Source organism: Copadichromis virginalis, linkage group LG23 (assembly GCF_057382275.1).
Source record: "Copadichromis virginalis isolate Kocher_CV1m ecotype Utaka linkage group LG23, C_Virginalis_male_GT1.1, whole genome shotgun sequence".
In the NCBI taxonomy this organism is placed as follows: Eukaryota; Metazoa; Chordata; class Actinopteri; order Cichliformes; family Cichlidae; genus Copadichromis; species Copadichromis virginalis.
Genome location: NC_140639.1, coordinates 17907438 through 17924580, shown reverse-complemented (window position 1 = coordinate 17924580; position 17143 = coordinate 17907438). Strand labels below are relative to the sequence as shown.

Sequence of the window (17143 nt, the reverse complement as noted above, 5' to 3'; positions counted from 1 at the left end):
ATATATATATATATATATATATATATGTATATGTGTGTGTGTGTGTGTGTGTGTATGTATATATATATATATATATATATATATATATATATATATATATATATATATATGTATATATATATATGTATATATATATATGTATATATATATATATATATATATATATATATATATATATATATATTAGTGCTGTCAAAATTATCGCGTTAATTGTTAAGATCAACGCGAAACGCTGATTTTTTTTTTTTTATTAATTTCCTGTAATCTAAGACCTTTAAATTCATGAGCACCTCTGGAGGAGGGGGCAACAGTGTGCTATGCTGGCGTTTGGCCTGACAGAAATGATTAGAAGAAGAAGAAGAAGTGACACCATGCTACTATCTAGCTAACACACGCAAGCATGGACGAGGGCGGACTTTTGGGTGGAAAGTTTCTCTTTAAGAAGTTGCCTGATGGCTTGTTGGACAAAACGAGAGTAAGATGCACAATTTGCAAAGCATAATTCAAGTACCACAGAAGCAGTTCATCACTGGTGTATCACCTGAGAGCAAAACACCCAACTGAATCCACCTCTACGGGACCTCGCCAGTCTACGCTTCAGGAGTATGGTGCTTGTGGACGAATAACAAAAAATGTGAGAGAAAAATTAACCAATTCCTTGGTTGTTTGGATAGCTAAAAACTGCCGACCAGTTAGCATAGTAGAAGATGATGGACTGAGAGAAGTCATTCGCGCTGCATCAGGAGATGAGTGTTACAATCTGCCCTTGAGAGGAACCATTGTGTCGAGACACTTTGTATGGGGACCAGAGGGCTCAGCAGTCCAGCAAGCTTGTGCAAGTAAGGAATGTCGCTCTCACCGGAGACCACTGGACTTTGGTGAACAACGATAATTACTTGGGGGTCATGGCGCATTTTATTGATAACGACTGGACTATGCAATCGTTTGCACTAACAGTGAGTAAAACTGAAGAGAGACACTATGCTGAGGCGTGTGCTGACCATTTTCTGAATGTTGCAAACGAATGGAAAATCAAGGACAAGGTAACCACGCTTGGCACCGACAGTGCTCGTAACATGGTTGCAGCCGCCAGACTACTTCCATTTGAACACATGCCCTGCATGGCCCACATTCTGCAAAGAACGGTCACAGTTTCTCTTAATGACAGTGCATTTGAAAGGGTTCTGGCCAAATGTCGCAAGATTGTTGGACATTTTAAGCATGGTCCAGCAAACGCTCAGGAATTAAAGGCACAGCAAGCTGCACATGGACATCAAACAGAACCGCTTGTTCAGGACGTTCCAACAAGATGGAACTCCACCCTAGAGATGATCAAGCGGATCCAGAGAAATAAATCTGGGCTGACCACCATCCTGACTCAACAAAACAGCAAGGTGACCATGTTGACTGACCAGGAGCTTGACATACTGCAAAAGCTGGAGGAACTACTGGAACCTTGCAGGTAAATAATTTTGTTTCTCATGATTGTGTGTCTATCTTTGCATTCTAGCTTTGTTTTCAAGTATGTTCTCCACCTCCACCTCTCTGTGTATTTTCATATGTGGTATTTATGTTTGTCTCTGTGTGATTAATAGAAAAATACAGACTTGATCTTTCTATTGCAGATATGTTACCGAACTGCTGGGGGGAGAGCGGTATGTCTCCTGTTCCATGGTGTTGCCAGCCTTGTGTCATTTGTTCAGGATTATGGAGCCCTCAGATGATGACCCAGTCTACGTTTTGAGGTTTAAGAAGATTTTTACCACAGACCTAGCTCAGCGGAGGGACAGCAGCAATCTCACATGGCTGAAGATCGCTACTGCCCTTGATCCCAGGTTTAAAGACCTTAAATGCCTTTCCAAAGATGAAAGAAGAGAGGTGTGGGCATCAGTACATGACCTTCTGATGTCAGAGACGGATGCACACCAACCATCTGCTCAGACAACAGAGGAACCCTCACCAAAGAAGAGCAAGATGTCCATCTGCTTGCTGGGTTCTCCTGATTCAGATACAGAGGAAGATGCTATAGACTGCTGTCTGAATCTGTACAAAGCAGAGCCCAAAATTGACATAGGAGAGTGTCCACTACAGTGGTGGTTAAAGAGAGAGGAGCACATGCCAGGCTGGCACCTATTGCACGCAAGTACCTGTCAACCCCTGCAACCACAGTGCCTTGTGAGAGATTATTCTCACTCTCAGGTCACATCATTCAAAAGAAGCGTGCTTCTTTGTCATGAGACAATGTAAACAGAATAGTTTGCCTCAGTAACTGGCTGAGTGCAAAGAAGGACTAAGCCAGATTGCTCCTTTGAAGTGAAAAATGTTCAACATTCTGGGTTTTCAGCCGTGTCTTTTTGTGTTTTAAATACTGAGTTTTGTGCACCCTTTATTGTTATGATATTCACTTTAACCTGTAGGCCTGGGTTCGGTCACTGTTGATGGCCTTAAAGGTTTTTTGTAAGTTTTCACTGTGTTAAAGATTGATGAAAACTATTAAAATTCTCTTTGAATTTCAGCATACATTCTTTGTGTTTACTCTGCATTTACTTCATTGTGTTGCATAAATGTCTGTTACAATCTTAAAATATAAAGAATAAAAAAAAGTGTAATTGGAGCCAGGCTATTAATAAAGTAATTGCGATTAATCGCAATTAATAACAGAAAATTGTGAGATTAGTTAGTTAATTTTTTTTAATCTATTGACAGCACTAATATATATATATATATATATATATATATATATATATATATTAGGGGTGCAACGATATTCGTATCGATATTGAACCGTTCGATACAGTGCTTTCGGTTCGGTACGCATATGTATCGAACAATACAACATTTGTAATTTATTTTATCAACTTTCCTTCTGACGATGCTGTCTGTGTGGAGCGCTCAGTGAATCTGCCTTCGACTACTCCGCCTAGGCTGCACTGTCGAGCGCAGATCCACTGAGTGCTCCACACAGACAGCATCGTCAGAAGGAAGAGCGCAGGGCACCTCCCCCACCCTCATTCAGATCTGGCGTTTGGAATTATTTTGGTTTTCATGTGACGTATGACCCTGAAGGTAAGCGAGTCATGGACTAAAGTAAAACAGTATGTTGGATGTGCCATGCAATGCTCAATTACATGGGTGGGAACTAGTGTGTTAGCGCAGTTAGCTCGTTAACGTGTTAGCCGTCTAGCCCCATGCACGGGGCGATCGGCGGTAGCTCGTTAACGGAGATTTGCCGTGTTGTGGTGTTAAGGTCATTTCAACGAGATTAACCTGAAAGCACTAGTGGGAACACAACGAATATGACTGCACATTTACGCCGACATCATCCTAGTGCAAAGACAAAAACAACAAGCATGCTACTAACTTTAGCCGAGTCATTTAGACAGCTGTTAGCACATGATTCTCCTTATGCTGCTGAGAACATAGCCCAGAAGAAGCGGATAGTATAGCTTTTATTTTGGAAAGAGACATTTCTCTGTAATAAACTCTCTTTTCCAAAGATGAGTGATTCCTCAATCAGATATAGGGCTTGCAATATTGCTAGCCTGACGTCCTGGGGCTAGCGATTTTTTCAGTCGGGCTACCCTGCCCGTCGGGCTATTGTAGGAAGGAAAAATATATGTCAATGCTTTTGCATTCTTTCAGAAATGTAGCTGGGTAATTATGTCATTGGCATCGGTGAGCCACTGTCAATATGTGACATATTGAAATCGCGTTTGAATTTGCGCTTGTTTTTTTGCTTTCACTTTGCAATCGTGCGAACTGTGTATAGAGAGCGACAGCACTGATCTGTGAGTGATGATAATTTGCGCACCAATTCCTCTGACATCGTCTTATTAATCGTTAGCTTACTATGCAAACATGACAAGTGAAATCTCCCGCAGCAAGCTTAAACATGTGAGAGGTTGATCGCGCAGAGAATCGCTGAGCTTATGTGAGTGCGTGTGTAAAAGCATTTCAGTTCTGCTGAGCCAAATAAGACAGGTCAGGGTGAAGAAGTGACAGCCAAAGAAAAGCTTACCACAAAACGGAGAAGTTATGACAAATCAGACTATAAGGCAAAAAGAAAGTGCAGCTTTATGGTTTCATGGACAAAATAATTTCTGTGGCTGCAATATGACGAGCTAAATAACCAGGGCTGCACATAAGTGGTCCGCAGGTGCGCATTCGCTGTCAAAATAAAAAACACGCACAAGGGTTAGGGTTAAATTTAAAAACTGTACTTTTGAGTTAAAATATATATTTATAATTTTAATAAATGACAAATTAAAAAGGCATGAACATTTTTTTTGTATCGAAAAAATATCGAACCGTGACACCAAAGTATCGAACCGAACCGAACCGTGAATTTTGTGTATCGTTGCACCCCTAAAATATATATATATATATATATATATATATATATATATATATCATGTCTCACTCTGTATATTTTATTTTATTTATTTTATATATTTTATTTATTGTTTACTCTATTTAATTTGTAAAATATGTGTACACACACACACACACACACACACACACACGTAGAAAAATATTTAGTATACACATCCAGAAATGCATATACTATTATATATTGTACATATATTTATTAGTTTCAGATGTAGCCATTCTTGTATTTTGCTTGTTTACATTATTGTATTTTGCACAACTCTGTTGCTTGTGAAGCTCGCACACAAGAATTTCACTCACATGTGCTGTACCAATGTACCTGCACATGTGATGTGACAATAAAAGTGATTTGATTTGATTTGATATATATATATTAGGGGTGCAACTAGGGCTGGGCCATATTATACCGTTCACGGTAATACCGGTATAATGTTAGGCAACGATAGGAAAATGAAATATCGCGATAGAATGGGAGTAAAACGCGCATGCGCAGTGCCTTTGTTTTCATACGCACATGGCCGATTGTTGAGTGAAACAGATGAACCAGAATTGGTTTGTAAAAATGGTGCAACTTCCGTGATGTGGAACTGGTTTGGTGTTTGTCCGTCAGATACACAACAAAGCACATTTTTTTGCAGAACATGCAAGCGGCCGTTGTTATTGTCGTATTTGTCGGACTAAGATGCTCTTAAATCTGGGAGTAATCTGGGTCCTAAACTCCGTATTCTTCAGGTCAAACAACACTGCAGCATCACTAACGGTGTGTTCACACCGAACGCGATGGACGCGAATAGAGCGTCAGGTTTACATGTAAAGTCAATGGAAAGGCGCGATGACGCGCGATTGCGGGTCCCGCGAAAATTCGGAAGCAGATTTGCGTCGCGAAAACGCCAAAACGCGTGAAACGCGCGTCAGTGTAGCGCGTCTGGCGCGTTTGACTCGCGAATAAAACCACGCGCGTGAGTTTTTGTGTTGCATTTTGTGCATACGCGCGTTTCGCGTCTACCGCTCGAGTTGGAAAAATCTGAACTCCAGCGTCAAATCGCGCCGCGACAACCAATCAGGAGCCTGGTGACGTGGCTGTTACCTAGGTCAAAGGGGCAGATCCAGCCAAAGCCTTTCATACTTCAATGGAGGGGAAGGCTAATCAATGCGGTAGCAAACAACTCGGAGCTGTACAACACCAGCTGCTTTCAGTACCCAGACAGGAATAAAAAGGACCGAGCTTGGAGGAAGATATGTGAAGAGATCGGGCAACCTGGTAAGTTCATTCATTTCTCTTTTGAAAGTTTTCACTGACCCGGGGAAGTCGCACAAAAGCTAGCAAGCCACCGCTATTTTCCCACTGACGTACAAATACCGTTCTGCTTTTATGCATGTTGTCATTTAGGAATATATTTTATTGTTTATTAATAAACAGCACACAGTGGTCCCGCTGTTCATCCGTCACTGCTTTGCTTTTTCGCTGATTTTTTATTGCACAGTACAGCATTGCATTCTGCAGCCTGATTGACAAATCTCCTGCGCTTGCCAAATTTATCACGTTTGGTTTTGATAACCATCACGTCCAATAGAAAAAACAGCACAAAAACACCCATAACTATGAGCCTCATTCGGAAATAGACACCTGCACCGCGAGGGAAAAAGGCGCACGAAAGTGGCGGGCAGATGAAGACAAACCGCGGCATAATAATACTTTTACGTTTTGCAATCTACAAAGGTTTGCACTTTGAGAACCAATTGTGAGAACTGTGACCAGGGGCTAGTTATTCTGAGAACCCCTGCAATAAATGAGGGACCACTGTCTACTCTATGATTATTATATTCAACCTGTTAACATTTAATACTGTATTGATAGAACCAACTGATTCTGCAGCAGAGCATCCCCAGTCCCTGAGCTCCTGCTGCTGCACCCACAGGTATGTACAGCAAGCACTGATACCTTTTTAGTCGGTGGGATTCCCTTGTGATCACCTTTACTAAATATCTACAACCAATCTGATTATATCCTGTTATTGTTTTTTTTTTTTTCAATGTTGAAATTAAAATCTAGTAGCAGCCTTCTCATTTCTTTGTGTTTTGTGCTGTTTTACAGGCCCACAGAGGAGGACGGCTCCGAGGCAGATGAGGGACGGGTCCCAGGACGGTCCATCAGCGGTGGAGCTGGCCATCCTGGAGTCCCTGAAGAGGCCACACCAGTCTCCAATGGAGCATTTCCTCCTCAGCCTTGTTCCTGCTCTGGAGAGCAGCTGGTCCTTTTTATTCCTGTCTCTCTGTAAATACTTATATATTTATGTTTAATGTTTTTCTGTTTGAGAATTTTAATATTATTTCAAATAAATGTTTATAATGACTAATGTCTCAGTTCTACTACACAGCAAATGTTGGCACACAACTTGACACATGTAGAATTTATTTCATATTATACTAATGACAAAATATACTGATACAGTGGGATGCAGAAGTTTGGGCAACCTTGTTAATAGACATTATTTTCCTGTATAAATCGTTGGTTGTTACAATAAAAAATGTCAGTTAAATATCATACAGGAGACACACACAGTGATATTTGAGAAGTGAAAAGAAGTTTACTGGATTTACAGAAAGTGTGCAATAATTGTTTAAACAAAATCAAGCAGGTGCATCAATTTGGGCACCACAAAAAAGAAATGAAATGAATATTTAGTGTATATCAATGTGTGTGTCTCCTATATGATATATGGGGTGCCTTTGTCTGGACGTGCTTCCCATCCAGAGCTGCACAGCACAGAGGAAAGTTCCAGCGCTCCTGGAGTCCCTCTGTGATGGACCGCCAGTCTCCAGGTGAAGGCACAGCCATGAAGTCGTCCACTAGACAGTCCCAGATGGACGTCGCTGCCTGGGGGGTGATCTGGCTCACCGTGGACACACCGACTCTGAAACTGAACGCGATGGTCCTGAAGGAGTCCCCGGTGACAAGGATCAATAACAATTTAAAATTTATAATTTACAGTTTGATGATTTAAAGTCTCACACACAACCCGTCGAAAGGGGAGAGGGCCGGCTGCTTCCAACAGAAGATAAAGTGGAGGGTCTCAAACTGGCAACCTTATCCACAAACAAATTAAGAAACCTATTACACATAACCTCAGAAGATTGCAAAAGAACATGATCCTCTGCATTCAGTACAGAATTAATGGTATTATACAGAACACGAGGGTTATGTGAATTAACAGCAATAAGTTGTGAAAAATAGGAGTTTTTGGCGGTCTTTACTGCCCTCTGATAAGCTTAATATCTGATCGGTCCATCTCTAGTTCAAAGATGACGCCAGTGTGTACGGCAGGCCGTCCTCATCTCTGTTGTCGATCTCTTTTCCTTGATATTTGTTTATTTTTTGTTATCTTTCTGGCACCAGGGCTGGACTGGTACAAAAAATCAGCCCGGGCATTTTGACTAGAGACCGGCCCACCAGGTACTATAGGAAAAACCATAAAGCCTTTGAATGAAAACAAACGTCGTTGTGACAGTGATGTACACTGACTTGTTGGTACATATGTATCCATCTAATAAACTTAAACCTACACCATCCTCCCTATTCTGGTATTCTAAACAGTACTTAGCCGAAACCCAAAGACTGCTTGGTTGAGTTAACCTCCTGAACTATCTACAACATATGGTGGAAACCTGAAATTAAGACAGAGAAGACTAGAGGTGAGACATGACCATTACTGAATATTAAAAATAATAAATGACAGATTTAGTGATATTTTCATAAACTATTTATTTACCACATCAATAAACAGCATGGCAGGGCAAAATATTTTTTCTAACATGGCAACCTTTAAAAAGTGAAAGGAGACAGAAAGACAGGTGAGAAAGATCGCTGGTGAATAAAAACCTTCATCTTAAATGACCTCTTCCTCACCTCTCGGCTTGATGCTCTGTTATTGACTGAAACTTGGATTCGTCCTGGTGAGTCCTCTTCCTTTTCAGAGCTACTATCTCTGGACTGTGTGTTCTTCAGTTCACTGAGACCCTCGGGAAGAGGTGGAGGCATGGCCTCTGTTTTTACCGCATCCAATTTAAAATACTGCTGCTCACGTTTAAAATTACCAACAACACAGCACCGAGCTACCTTAAGGAACTCCTTAAATCGTATGTTCCTGCCAGAGCATTAAGATCATCTACTCAGTTACTCTTGGTGCAGCCTAGATCTCAGCTGAAGTCTAGAGGTGACCGAGCGTTTGCCCTGGCTGCACCAGAGTTGTGGAATAACCTTCCAATTGTGATCCGGGCGTCTGATTCCATCCAATCTTTTAAATCACGGTTAAAAACCTATTTGTTTAATCTCGCCTTTCCTGCTTGTTAATGCTCGCACCTGACTTTTAGACTTACTCTATTTTTTCTTATACATATTTTTTTATGGCTTGTGCTTTTATTATGTTTTTATTTTGATATGCATTTTATATTACCCCTGTTTATTAGTGGCATTGACCTGTGAGTATATTTGATACTTTGCTAAAGCGTTATAATACTCGTGTTACTTCTCCGTCTCTTATGTTAAGCACTTTGGTATACCGCTGTTTTTAAATGTGCTCTATAAATAAAGTTTGTTGTTGTTGTTGTTGTTAAAAACAAACTTAAAGTTCGGCAACTGCCCTCTCCTACCTATTCTAGTTTTGAGGTTCAATTATTGGAGCTTGCTGGACCCCCAACGATTCTATGTGCTATGATTTATCGACCACCTAAATATAATAGGTCTTTTATTTGTGAATTTGCTGACTTCGTGGGTTCATTTTTACTAGGTTATGACCAAGCTCTTATTACTGGAGATTTTAACATACATATTTGTTGTGCTGATGACCCCCTAGCCAAGGATTTTCTTGCCTTAATTGACTCTTTTAACCTTACACAGTGGGTCTGGGAACCAACTCATCGTAAAGGCCATACTTTGGATTGGTTCCTCTCATATGCTTTGGATATTTGTACTATGGACATTGATAATGCTGGTATTTCTGACCATTTTTTGGTCATGTTTGATGTTGAGCTGTGTGCAATTGATTTAAATTCTAAAGGCTGTCATCGCCCTGTACGTATCATTAACTCTGAGACTGTGGCTAACTTCATTACGGCATTTCTAAACTTTGCCTTTTTTGATCCAGATTTCACTGATATTAACTGTTACACACCTCCCTTGGTTGATGATTTTGCCAACGCTATGCTATCCACCTGTTGTTCCATCTTAGATACTGTGGCCCCTATAAAGATGAAACGTCCCAGAACTTCTTATCAACCAAGCCTAAATGACACTATACGAGCCTTACGTCGTGTCTGCTGTAAATCTGAAAGGATTTACAGCAGACACGACCTATGACATTCTTTGTAGGAGCCGCTTTCTATACCAGAACTCCGTAAAGGCAGCTAAAGCAGCTTAAGATATTATTGAGACTAATAGCCACAACCCCCAAATGTTATTCAAAATTTAATTCAGTGATAAATCTCTGTCCGGACTCTTTGAGCTCGGCCTCTCAGGCTCTCTGTGAGCAATTTCTTAATCATTTTAGTGGAAAAGTTTTATTACTGAAGGCTTCACACTCTCACTGTCTTGTGCTGAACCCTGTTCCGGTTTTAGGATGCATGTCCACCTTTTCTCACTTTGAGCTGTTATCACTCCCCACTCTTAAGGGAATAATTGAACAATTGAGAAACTCAAATTCTGTGCATGATATCCTTCCATCCTGAATTATCAAGGAAGGTCAAGCTCAACTCAGCACAGACACATTGAGGAACCAGACCAGACATAAAAACCAGGATAAAGAGGTTCAGTGAATGTGGTGTTGAAGGTGTGGAGGTGGATCAGAATGTCAGAGGAGACTCTGTAAAAGGACAGCGTGCCAGCAGGAAAGTCCACATACACTGCTACTCTGTTAGGGACAGAGGACGAGAAGGAGGAGGAGATGGATGTTTCTTTGTTATTGTGCCAGACAGAACGAGGACCATCACCAGAGCAGAGCAGATTCCATGATTGATCATTCCATCCAAACACACAGTCATTACTCCCTCCTTTCCTTCTGATTCCACTGTAACTCACTGATATATAAATGTCTCCTCTGCACTCGACCTCCCAATAACAGCGACCAGTCAGACCATTTCTACACAGCAGCTGAGGATGAACATCAAATCTGTCTGGATGATCAGGATATGACTGCTCCTCTATCACACGTGTCACCTTCCTGTTGTTGTCAGACAGTTTAAGTTCTCTGTGTACTGTGTTTGTGTCGATTGTGAGTTGACAGGAATCTGATGGAGAGAACAAACACAATCCAGCTGCAGTTATTGATCCATCATTTGTTCATTGATTGACACTTTAATGATGACTCCTGACATCACAGATGTGAATGAGTGATGTGACAGTTTGAAGATGGTTGAATGTGTACTGCTTTGTTTTCATGAATCACATTAAATACACACTTACACTTCTTCAGCCCTGGTGTCAACCATTGGACTCCAGCAGGCTCCACCCTGAAAGGAGGAGGGGGGTCAGACCAGCACAGTCTCTTTCAGCATGCACACATGGACATTGCATCGCTCTCATATACATACTGTTAGATACTGATAAAGGAACAGTCCAACATTTTTACAACTACACTTAAATCCATATGTGGATCAAACTGCTGATGATCTGGATCTATCAGTATCAGTATGAAATATGACTGATTCATTGGTAAATGGCCTGTATTTGTATAGCGCTTTACTAGTCCCTAAGGACCCCAAAGTGCTTTACACATCCAGTCATCCACCCATTCACACACACATTCACACACTTGTGATGGTCAAGCTATATTGTAGCCACAGCCACCCTGGGGCGCACTGACAGAGGCGAGGCTGCGGGACACTGGCGCCACCGGGCCCTCTGACCACCACCAGTAGGCAACAGGTTGAAGTATCCAAGCTGGGGCTCGAACCGGCAACCTTCCGATTACAAGGCGAACTCCCAACTCTTGAGCCACGATCGCCCCCATCTTTATATTCCTCTTCTCCTGGAAAGGACACCTCCCTGCCTTTGCTGCCAGCTGTTTTTCTTCTCTTGGTGTCAGTGTGATTACTGTGCATGACCTCTGACCTCTGAGTGGGTGCAGCATCCCCATGCAGCATAGCATGTATTTATTTTATTTCCATTTTATATTAATCCATATTATATATTCTATATTTATATATGTGCATATTTGTATATATGGTATATTTTTGCTTATATCCTTACTCTCATCCCCCTTTATTGTATCTGTAACATGTAATTTCTGTCGGTGCTATGCTACTGGAAACTGAATTTCCTTAAGGAACCCACCCGAGGGATTAATAAAGTTTCATCTAATCTAATCTAAGAGCAGCAGAACATTCAGTCTTTCATCCCCTAACTGCTTCATCATGATTTAACACACTTGATCCTTCTAGGGGAAGTACGTTTTATGCATTTATGAGCTGCTTTGAATTCACACTTTACAAAATTAACATTAGATCTATCATCTTCTCCAGGATTTTCCTGATTTTACATTTCAACATGATTTGTTTTTGTTCTCTCTCACACCAATCTTCATCAGTTCAATTATTTCCACAAAGGATTTGATTAACTTTTTTAGCCAGGATCTCTGCTTTTTTGAATTCATACTTCCTATTGTTCCTTGACCTACTAATACTGGATTCTGCAGTTGTTTCCTGACTCCACACATTCTCAATAGGTGTGCTTCTTCCTAAATTACTGCAGTATTCCTGCCAGTATGTTCTTTTAATTTTCCTCTTTCCTCATTACTGCTGAGCCTTCTTTATATTGTGTTTCTTTTAAGCTGCCTGAATGCTCTTTCTGTCCTTTACTGCTGCATTCGGTACCATTGTCTTCTGTACTGTTCCTCTACTCACTTGGACAGCTTCTTCAACTGCATTTATTCTAAGATCAGTCAGCTTTTTATGGATATCATCTCCGTCCTCCTCCATCCTAACATCATCTTGATAATTTTGTTTGAAATTTTCAAAAAATAAAACAAAAACAAAGACAGACACAAACTGGCTCAGATGCATTACAGGAAAAAAAACAATTAATTCAAACAAAATTGCACTTCACAATACAGAATAAAATACAAAAAGCTGAAGTTGATAAAAGTTTACAAATCTGAGTCTAGTTCAGCCCAATCTGGATTTTGCAAAGTATTCCTAAAAGGGGTTCCAAACTTTCAGAAGAGAATCTTTTGAGTCTTTGCTGAACCTTTCCATTTGTATTATGGACATCATGTCTGTTACCCACAACTGAAAGGAAGGAGGGGTGGGGGACTTCCATTCCCTCAGTATTAATTTCTTGGCGACAATCAAACCTAGCTCCAGTGGCTCCTGCAGTTGGGAGTAGCTCTGACGTCAGAGAACACCCAAAAATTACAAGTTCAGGTTCGGGCTGTAGAGGATTCATATATGCCTTGGAGTACCAGTCAAATATTTTAAACCAAAAGCCTGTTAATGAGGGACAAGACCAAAAGGCATGGAACAACGTACCTTCTGTCTGTCTACACCTGTCACATATTGGGGAGACAGAAGGAAAAATTTTGTGCAGTCTGACCTTAGAATAGTGTAACCGGTGGAGGATTTTAAATTGAATTAATTGGTGTCTGCTGTTTATAGAGCAGGAGTGGATTTTGGACAGACACTTCAGGCACCTTCATCCCCGATTCTTTCTCCCAAGCCTGCCTAGTCCCAACGGTATGCACTACAATAGAGTCACCAAATAATTGTATAGTTTTTGTGATAAGATGTCTGGAATCAGGTCGGCTCTTGAGGATTTCATAGATCCCGTGCTCCGATGGTAGAGTTGCAAAGTCTTTAAACTTGAATGGCATGTAATACTTGACCTGCAGATATCTATAAAAGTTTGAATGTGGCAGATTATATTTCCCTTTTAGTTGACCAAATAAAAAAGATTTATTATCAATATACATATCCTTAATAGACAGTAAACCCTTTTCTCTCCAGTCATGATAAGTCTTATCTTGCCAAGGAGGCATAAAGTCATGATTGAAACATATTGGCATCTGTACAGATGTGTCTGGCAGTTCCAAAAAACGTCTAATCTAATTCAAGATTCTAATGGATTGTTTTAATACAAAACCCAGACATTTATAAGAGTCCAATTTTTCAAACTTGGTAAATAACATAGCCGACAGGGAGGAATTGTTCACTTATTCAGCTTCCAGTCTAACCCACAATGGGGGTGTTGATGCCTGGTCATCAGGGGAGTCCTGCTGCCAGAACACTAACACTCTGATATTAGCAGCCTAGTAGTAATGTTTAAAACTGGCAGGCCCAGCTCTCCTTCTCTCTTGGTTTTCTGCAAATGCACTTTAGAGATTCTAGCCCTTTTACTATTCCAAATATTGGACTGAATGACTGAGTCCAAATGTTTGAAAAAGGCCGCTGTAAGATAAATGGGGAGATTTTGATATAGATATAAAGATTTGGGAAGAGAAATCATCTTAATTGAATTAATGCATCCAATCATTGACAGAGGTAGTTTTTTTCCAGTATTCAATGCTTTGCTTTAGACCACAGGTACTCAGTGAAATTCAATTTAAATATTAATTTGGGATCTCTAGGTATGATCAGGCCAAGGTAGCTTAGATGATACCTAACTACTTTGAATGGAACTTGCTGCAGGAATTCTGGCGAGCTGTTGTTGGAAAGAGGCATAAACTCACTCTTCGACCAGTTGATGGTATATCGTGATAATTTACCAAAAGCTGTAATCAGGCTGAGGAGCAGAGGAACTGATTGTTCAGCATCCTGCAAGTACAGTATTACATCATCAGCATACAAACTAATGATTCAACACCTCCAACCTGGAGCCCCTTGATATCTGGATGCTCTCTTATAGCCACAGCGAGAGGCTCCTAAACGATGGCAAAGAGTGCTGGGGATAGTGGACAGCCCTGCTGCACCGAGCGCTGCAGAAGGAATGGGGCAGACCGGTTGTTATTTGTCAAAATAGAGCACATTGGTTCTGTGTAAATCAGTTTCACCCAAGAAATGAAAGATTCACCAAATCCAAATCTGCGCAGTGACTCAAACATGTAAGGCCACTCGACCTGGTCAAATGTTTTATGTGCATTCATGGCTAGAGCAGAGGCTCCCTTAGAATTTTTATAGTCGGAATAGATGATATTGAGTCTAACATTGAGCCTAACATTGAAAAAGGAAAGTCTACCAGGGATAAACCCCATCTGGTCAGGATGAATAATGTTTGCCAAATGTTTGTTCAATCTAGCAGCCAGGATTTTTGTAACTATCTTACGGTCAAAATTTTGAAGTGCTATCAGCCTAAAGTTAGCAGGGTCAGTGTTACGTTCCCCTAAAAGAGTCAAGGCGATGAGGGAAAGTAACAAAAAATGTCGGAAAAAGGAGACAAGGAGGCAAAAGGGTTAAATTAAAGAGTTTTATTAAAGTTTCTATTAATAACTCAAGTGAAAGAAACGGACAAGCCGCTATCACCATTTAAGAAAACAAACAAAACTCAAGCGTTGGTCAATAAACTGAAAAGTAAGTCAAAAAAAGAGTTTAGTCACCAAACACTGGCAGGAGTAAACAGCCACCGAATGCAGCTCACTAGCTGCAAACACACAGCTCACTAGCTGCAAACACACAGCTCACTAGCTGCAAACACACAGCTCACTAGCTGCAAACACTAACATGGCACTCTGGCCCAGAGCTCACCTTTCTCTGGGCTTAAATACCTTTAATTGCTGATGTGAGTCAGCTGTACAAAAGAAAAAGGTGACACCTAAGGCATTAGAGCTGGTAGGACACGCCCACACAGGCTACTTCAGGAAGAGGCCCTGCTAGGGCCGTAACACCCCCTCCCATAAATACAAACCCATGGTTTGTCAAATGGTTCTACCCGTTACGATAACCAAAACAATTAATCAAGTCCATAACCGTTGCACCACCAAATTTGTAGGCTTTTCACCTGCCAAACCCCACAGCAACAGTTAGGCATTGCCTGCGGAAGCTGCCAACCCCATCTCAGTGGGTTTAAAACACTGACTGAGGGTGGCCCCAGACCGTCAAAACAGTCTCCCATCTGGTAGCCAGGAATTTTTTTAGCCATCACATGTGGAGAACCCAGCAGGCAACTAGAAGACCTTACTGGAACAGTTTTCAGATGATTCCTCAGGTCAGGGGTACAGGCATGTTTGTTAGCCAGGTGTGCAGGTCTGAGTGGTGGTGTTATACACAATCTGTCACACTGCAGGTTATTTTGAGGTCCTGAGAAATGGTCAACCAGTGGCAGCTCAGGGTTAGTTCACCTCTTACACTGACCACATGAGCCCCTTAAGCAACTATGCCCCAAGTGTGGTCTTTTGCTGGGCCTGACAACCTTGTCAGTTTGGGAACCACGACTGACTGTTTTCAAATCAGGACTTCTTCCCTTCGGATGCGTTTTCCGCTTAAGTGCCAGTTTCACACAATTAGCAACCACATGGCCAGGCTTGTGGCAGAAGAAACACAGTTTGGCCCTAGATCTTAAAACCACAGTTACATTAGCCTTGTTAACTGGCCCACTCCTAGCTCTCCAAGATGTACTACGGCACAGAGGGATATCATGTCATACAGCATTGGCTTTATGAGTCAGCTTAAACTTATCTGCCAAGGTGGCAGTTTGCTGTAAAGTGGAAACCCTCTGTTCACCTAAATAAAGAGCAATACACTCAGGAACAGAGTTTTTAAAATCCTCCACAAGCATTAGCTCACATAGCGAACTCAAATTATTAGCCTGGCTTGCAGAGCACCAAATAGTTTTGAGGATGGTGTTTCTGACACTAGTTGTGTAGAGGATATATGTAGGAAGGGGTCGAGATAACAGTTAAGATCTAAAGCCACTATTATATTAGAATCGTTATCTGGGAGCAGATAAAAAATTCTCTTAACCCCTTAAAGCCGGTCGGAGCGGGCATGCTCCGTTTTGCATAACTATTTTTAAATCCCGGTAGCACTGCAACCACTTAAGCTAGCGCAATAATTTTTTTTGCATATGAAACCGGAGGAGTTGTACTTACATCTTATGCCATCACCTTGTCCTAAGTCACAGTTTCCTTCCACATATAGTTTTGCAAAAATTGCATAAAAAGCACTTGCAGCAACAAAAACATAATATTCCAGAAACACGCTTTGCTGATCCGATCAGCTGTTTGTAACACTTCCTACATCCATCAGCGTGAACTATCGCATGTCCGCCATGACCTGCCTGAAACTGGAAGTGATGTCATTTTGCGGAAATGTAGTTTTTTACCATCGTGGCCTTATGAGCCTATACTGGTGTTTTTAAAAGTTATCTTTGACTTTATGACTTTCTGTGTCGTTTCTGGGATGCTTAGGACTCATATTGCACTGCTGGAAATAGTTTACTTTGATGCACATGCTGTTTATTTGCAAATTTGCATTATAATATTTATTTTCGTTTTTCCTACAGTATATGAAAATTGGTGTATTTCAAAAATAAAATTATGAAGACACTTAAAATAAATTTCCTGTGGTGGGAAACTATTTTGTGCAACTTTTTTGTATTTACAGTTTTGAGGGATAAGCCTCTTAAATTTCTCTAACTAGAAATATATGTAAAAAACAAAACAAAAACGATTTTCAATTTTTTTGTAGTTTATTGCACTTTTTTTGCAATTTATGTAATTACTATGCACTTAATACTTACATATTATTAAAATCTGGGCTATAATGGTTGTAT

The 17143-nt window shown here is 40.8% G+C and overlaps 2 protein-coding genes and 1 long non-coding RNA gene across 3 annotated transcripts; 2 read left to right on the top strand and 1 right to left on the bottom strand.

The window, feature by feature from the left end:
- The first annotated feature begins 369 nt into the window (after window positions 1-369).
- On the top strand, window positions 370-2523 carry LOC146680572 (E3 SUMO-protein ligase ZBED1-like). The gene is made up of 2 exons (XM_085447184.1): window positions 370-1462; window positions 1626-2523. Exons 1-2 carry the CDS (start codon window positions 906-908, stop codon window positions 2245-2247), a joined length of 1179 nt encoding a protein of 392 aa, XP_085303310.1. The 5' UTR covers window positions 370-905; the 3' UTR covers window positions 2248-2523.
- A 1897-nt stretch (window positions 2524-4420) lies between these two features.
- LOC146680571 (uncharacterized) lies at window positions 4421-6742 on the top strand. Its single transcript, XR_014917808.1, has 2 exons — window positions 4421-6308; window positions 6485-6742. It is a non-coding gene; the product is annotated as an uncharacterized LOC146680571 (long non-coding RNA).
- A 43-nt stretch (window positions 6743-6785) lies between these two features.
- Window positions 6786-12360, bottom strand: LOC146680570 (stonustoxin subunit beta-like). Its single transcript, XM_085447541.1, has 3 exons — window positions 12286-12360; window positions 10847-10928; window positions 6786-10671 (listed from the first exon to the last, which is right to left on the bottom strand). Exons 1-3 carry the CDS (start codon window positions 12358-12360, stop codon window positions 10139-10141), a joined length of 690 nt encoding a protein of 229 aa, XP_085303667.1. The 3' UTR covers window positions 6786-10138.
- Window positions 12361-17143: the final 4783 nt, after the last annotated feature.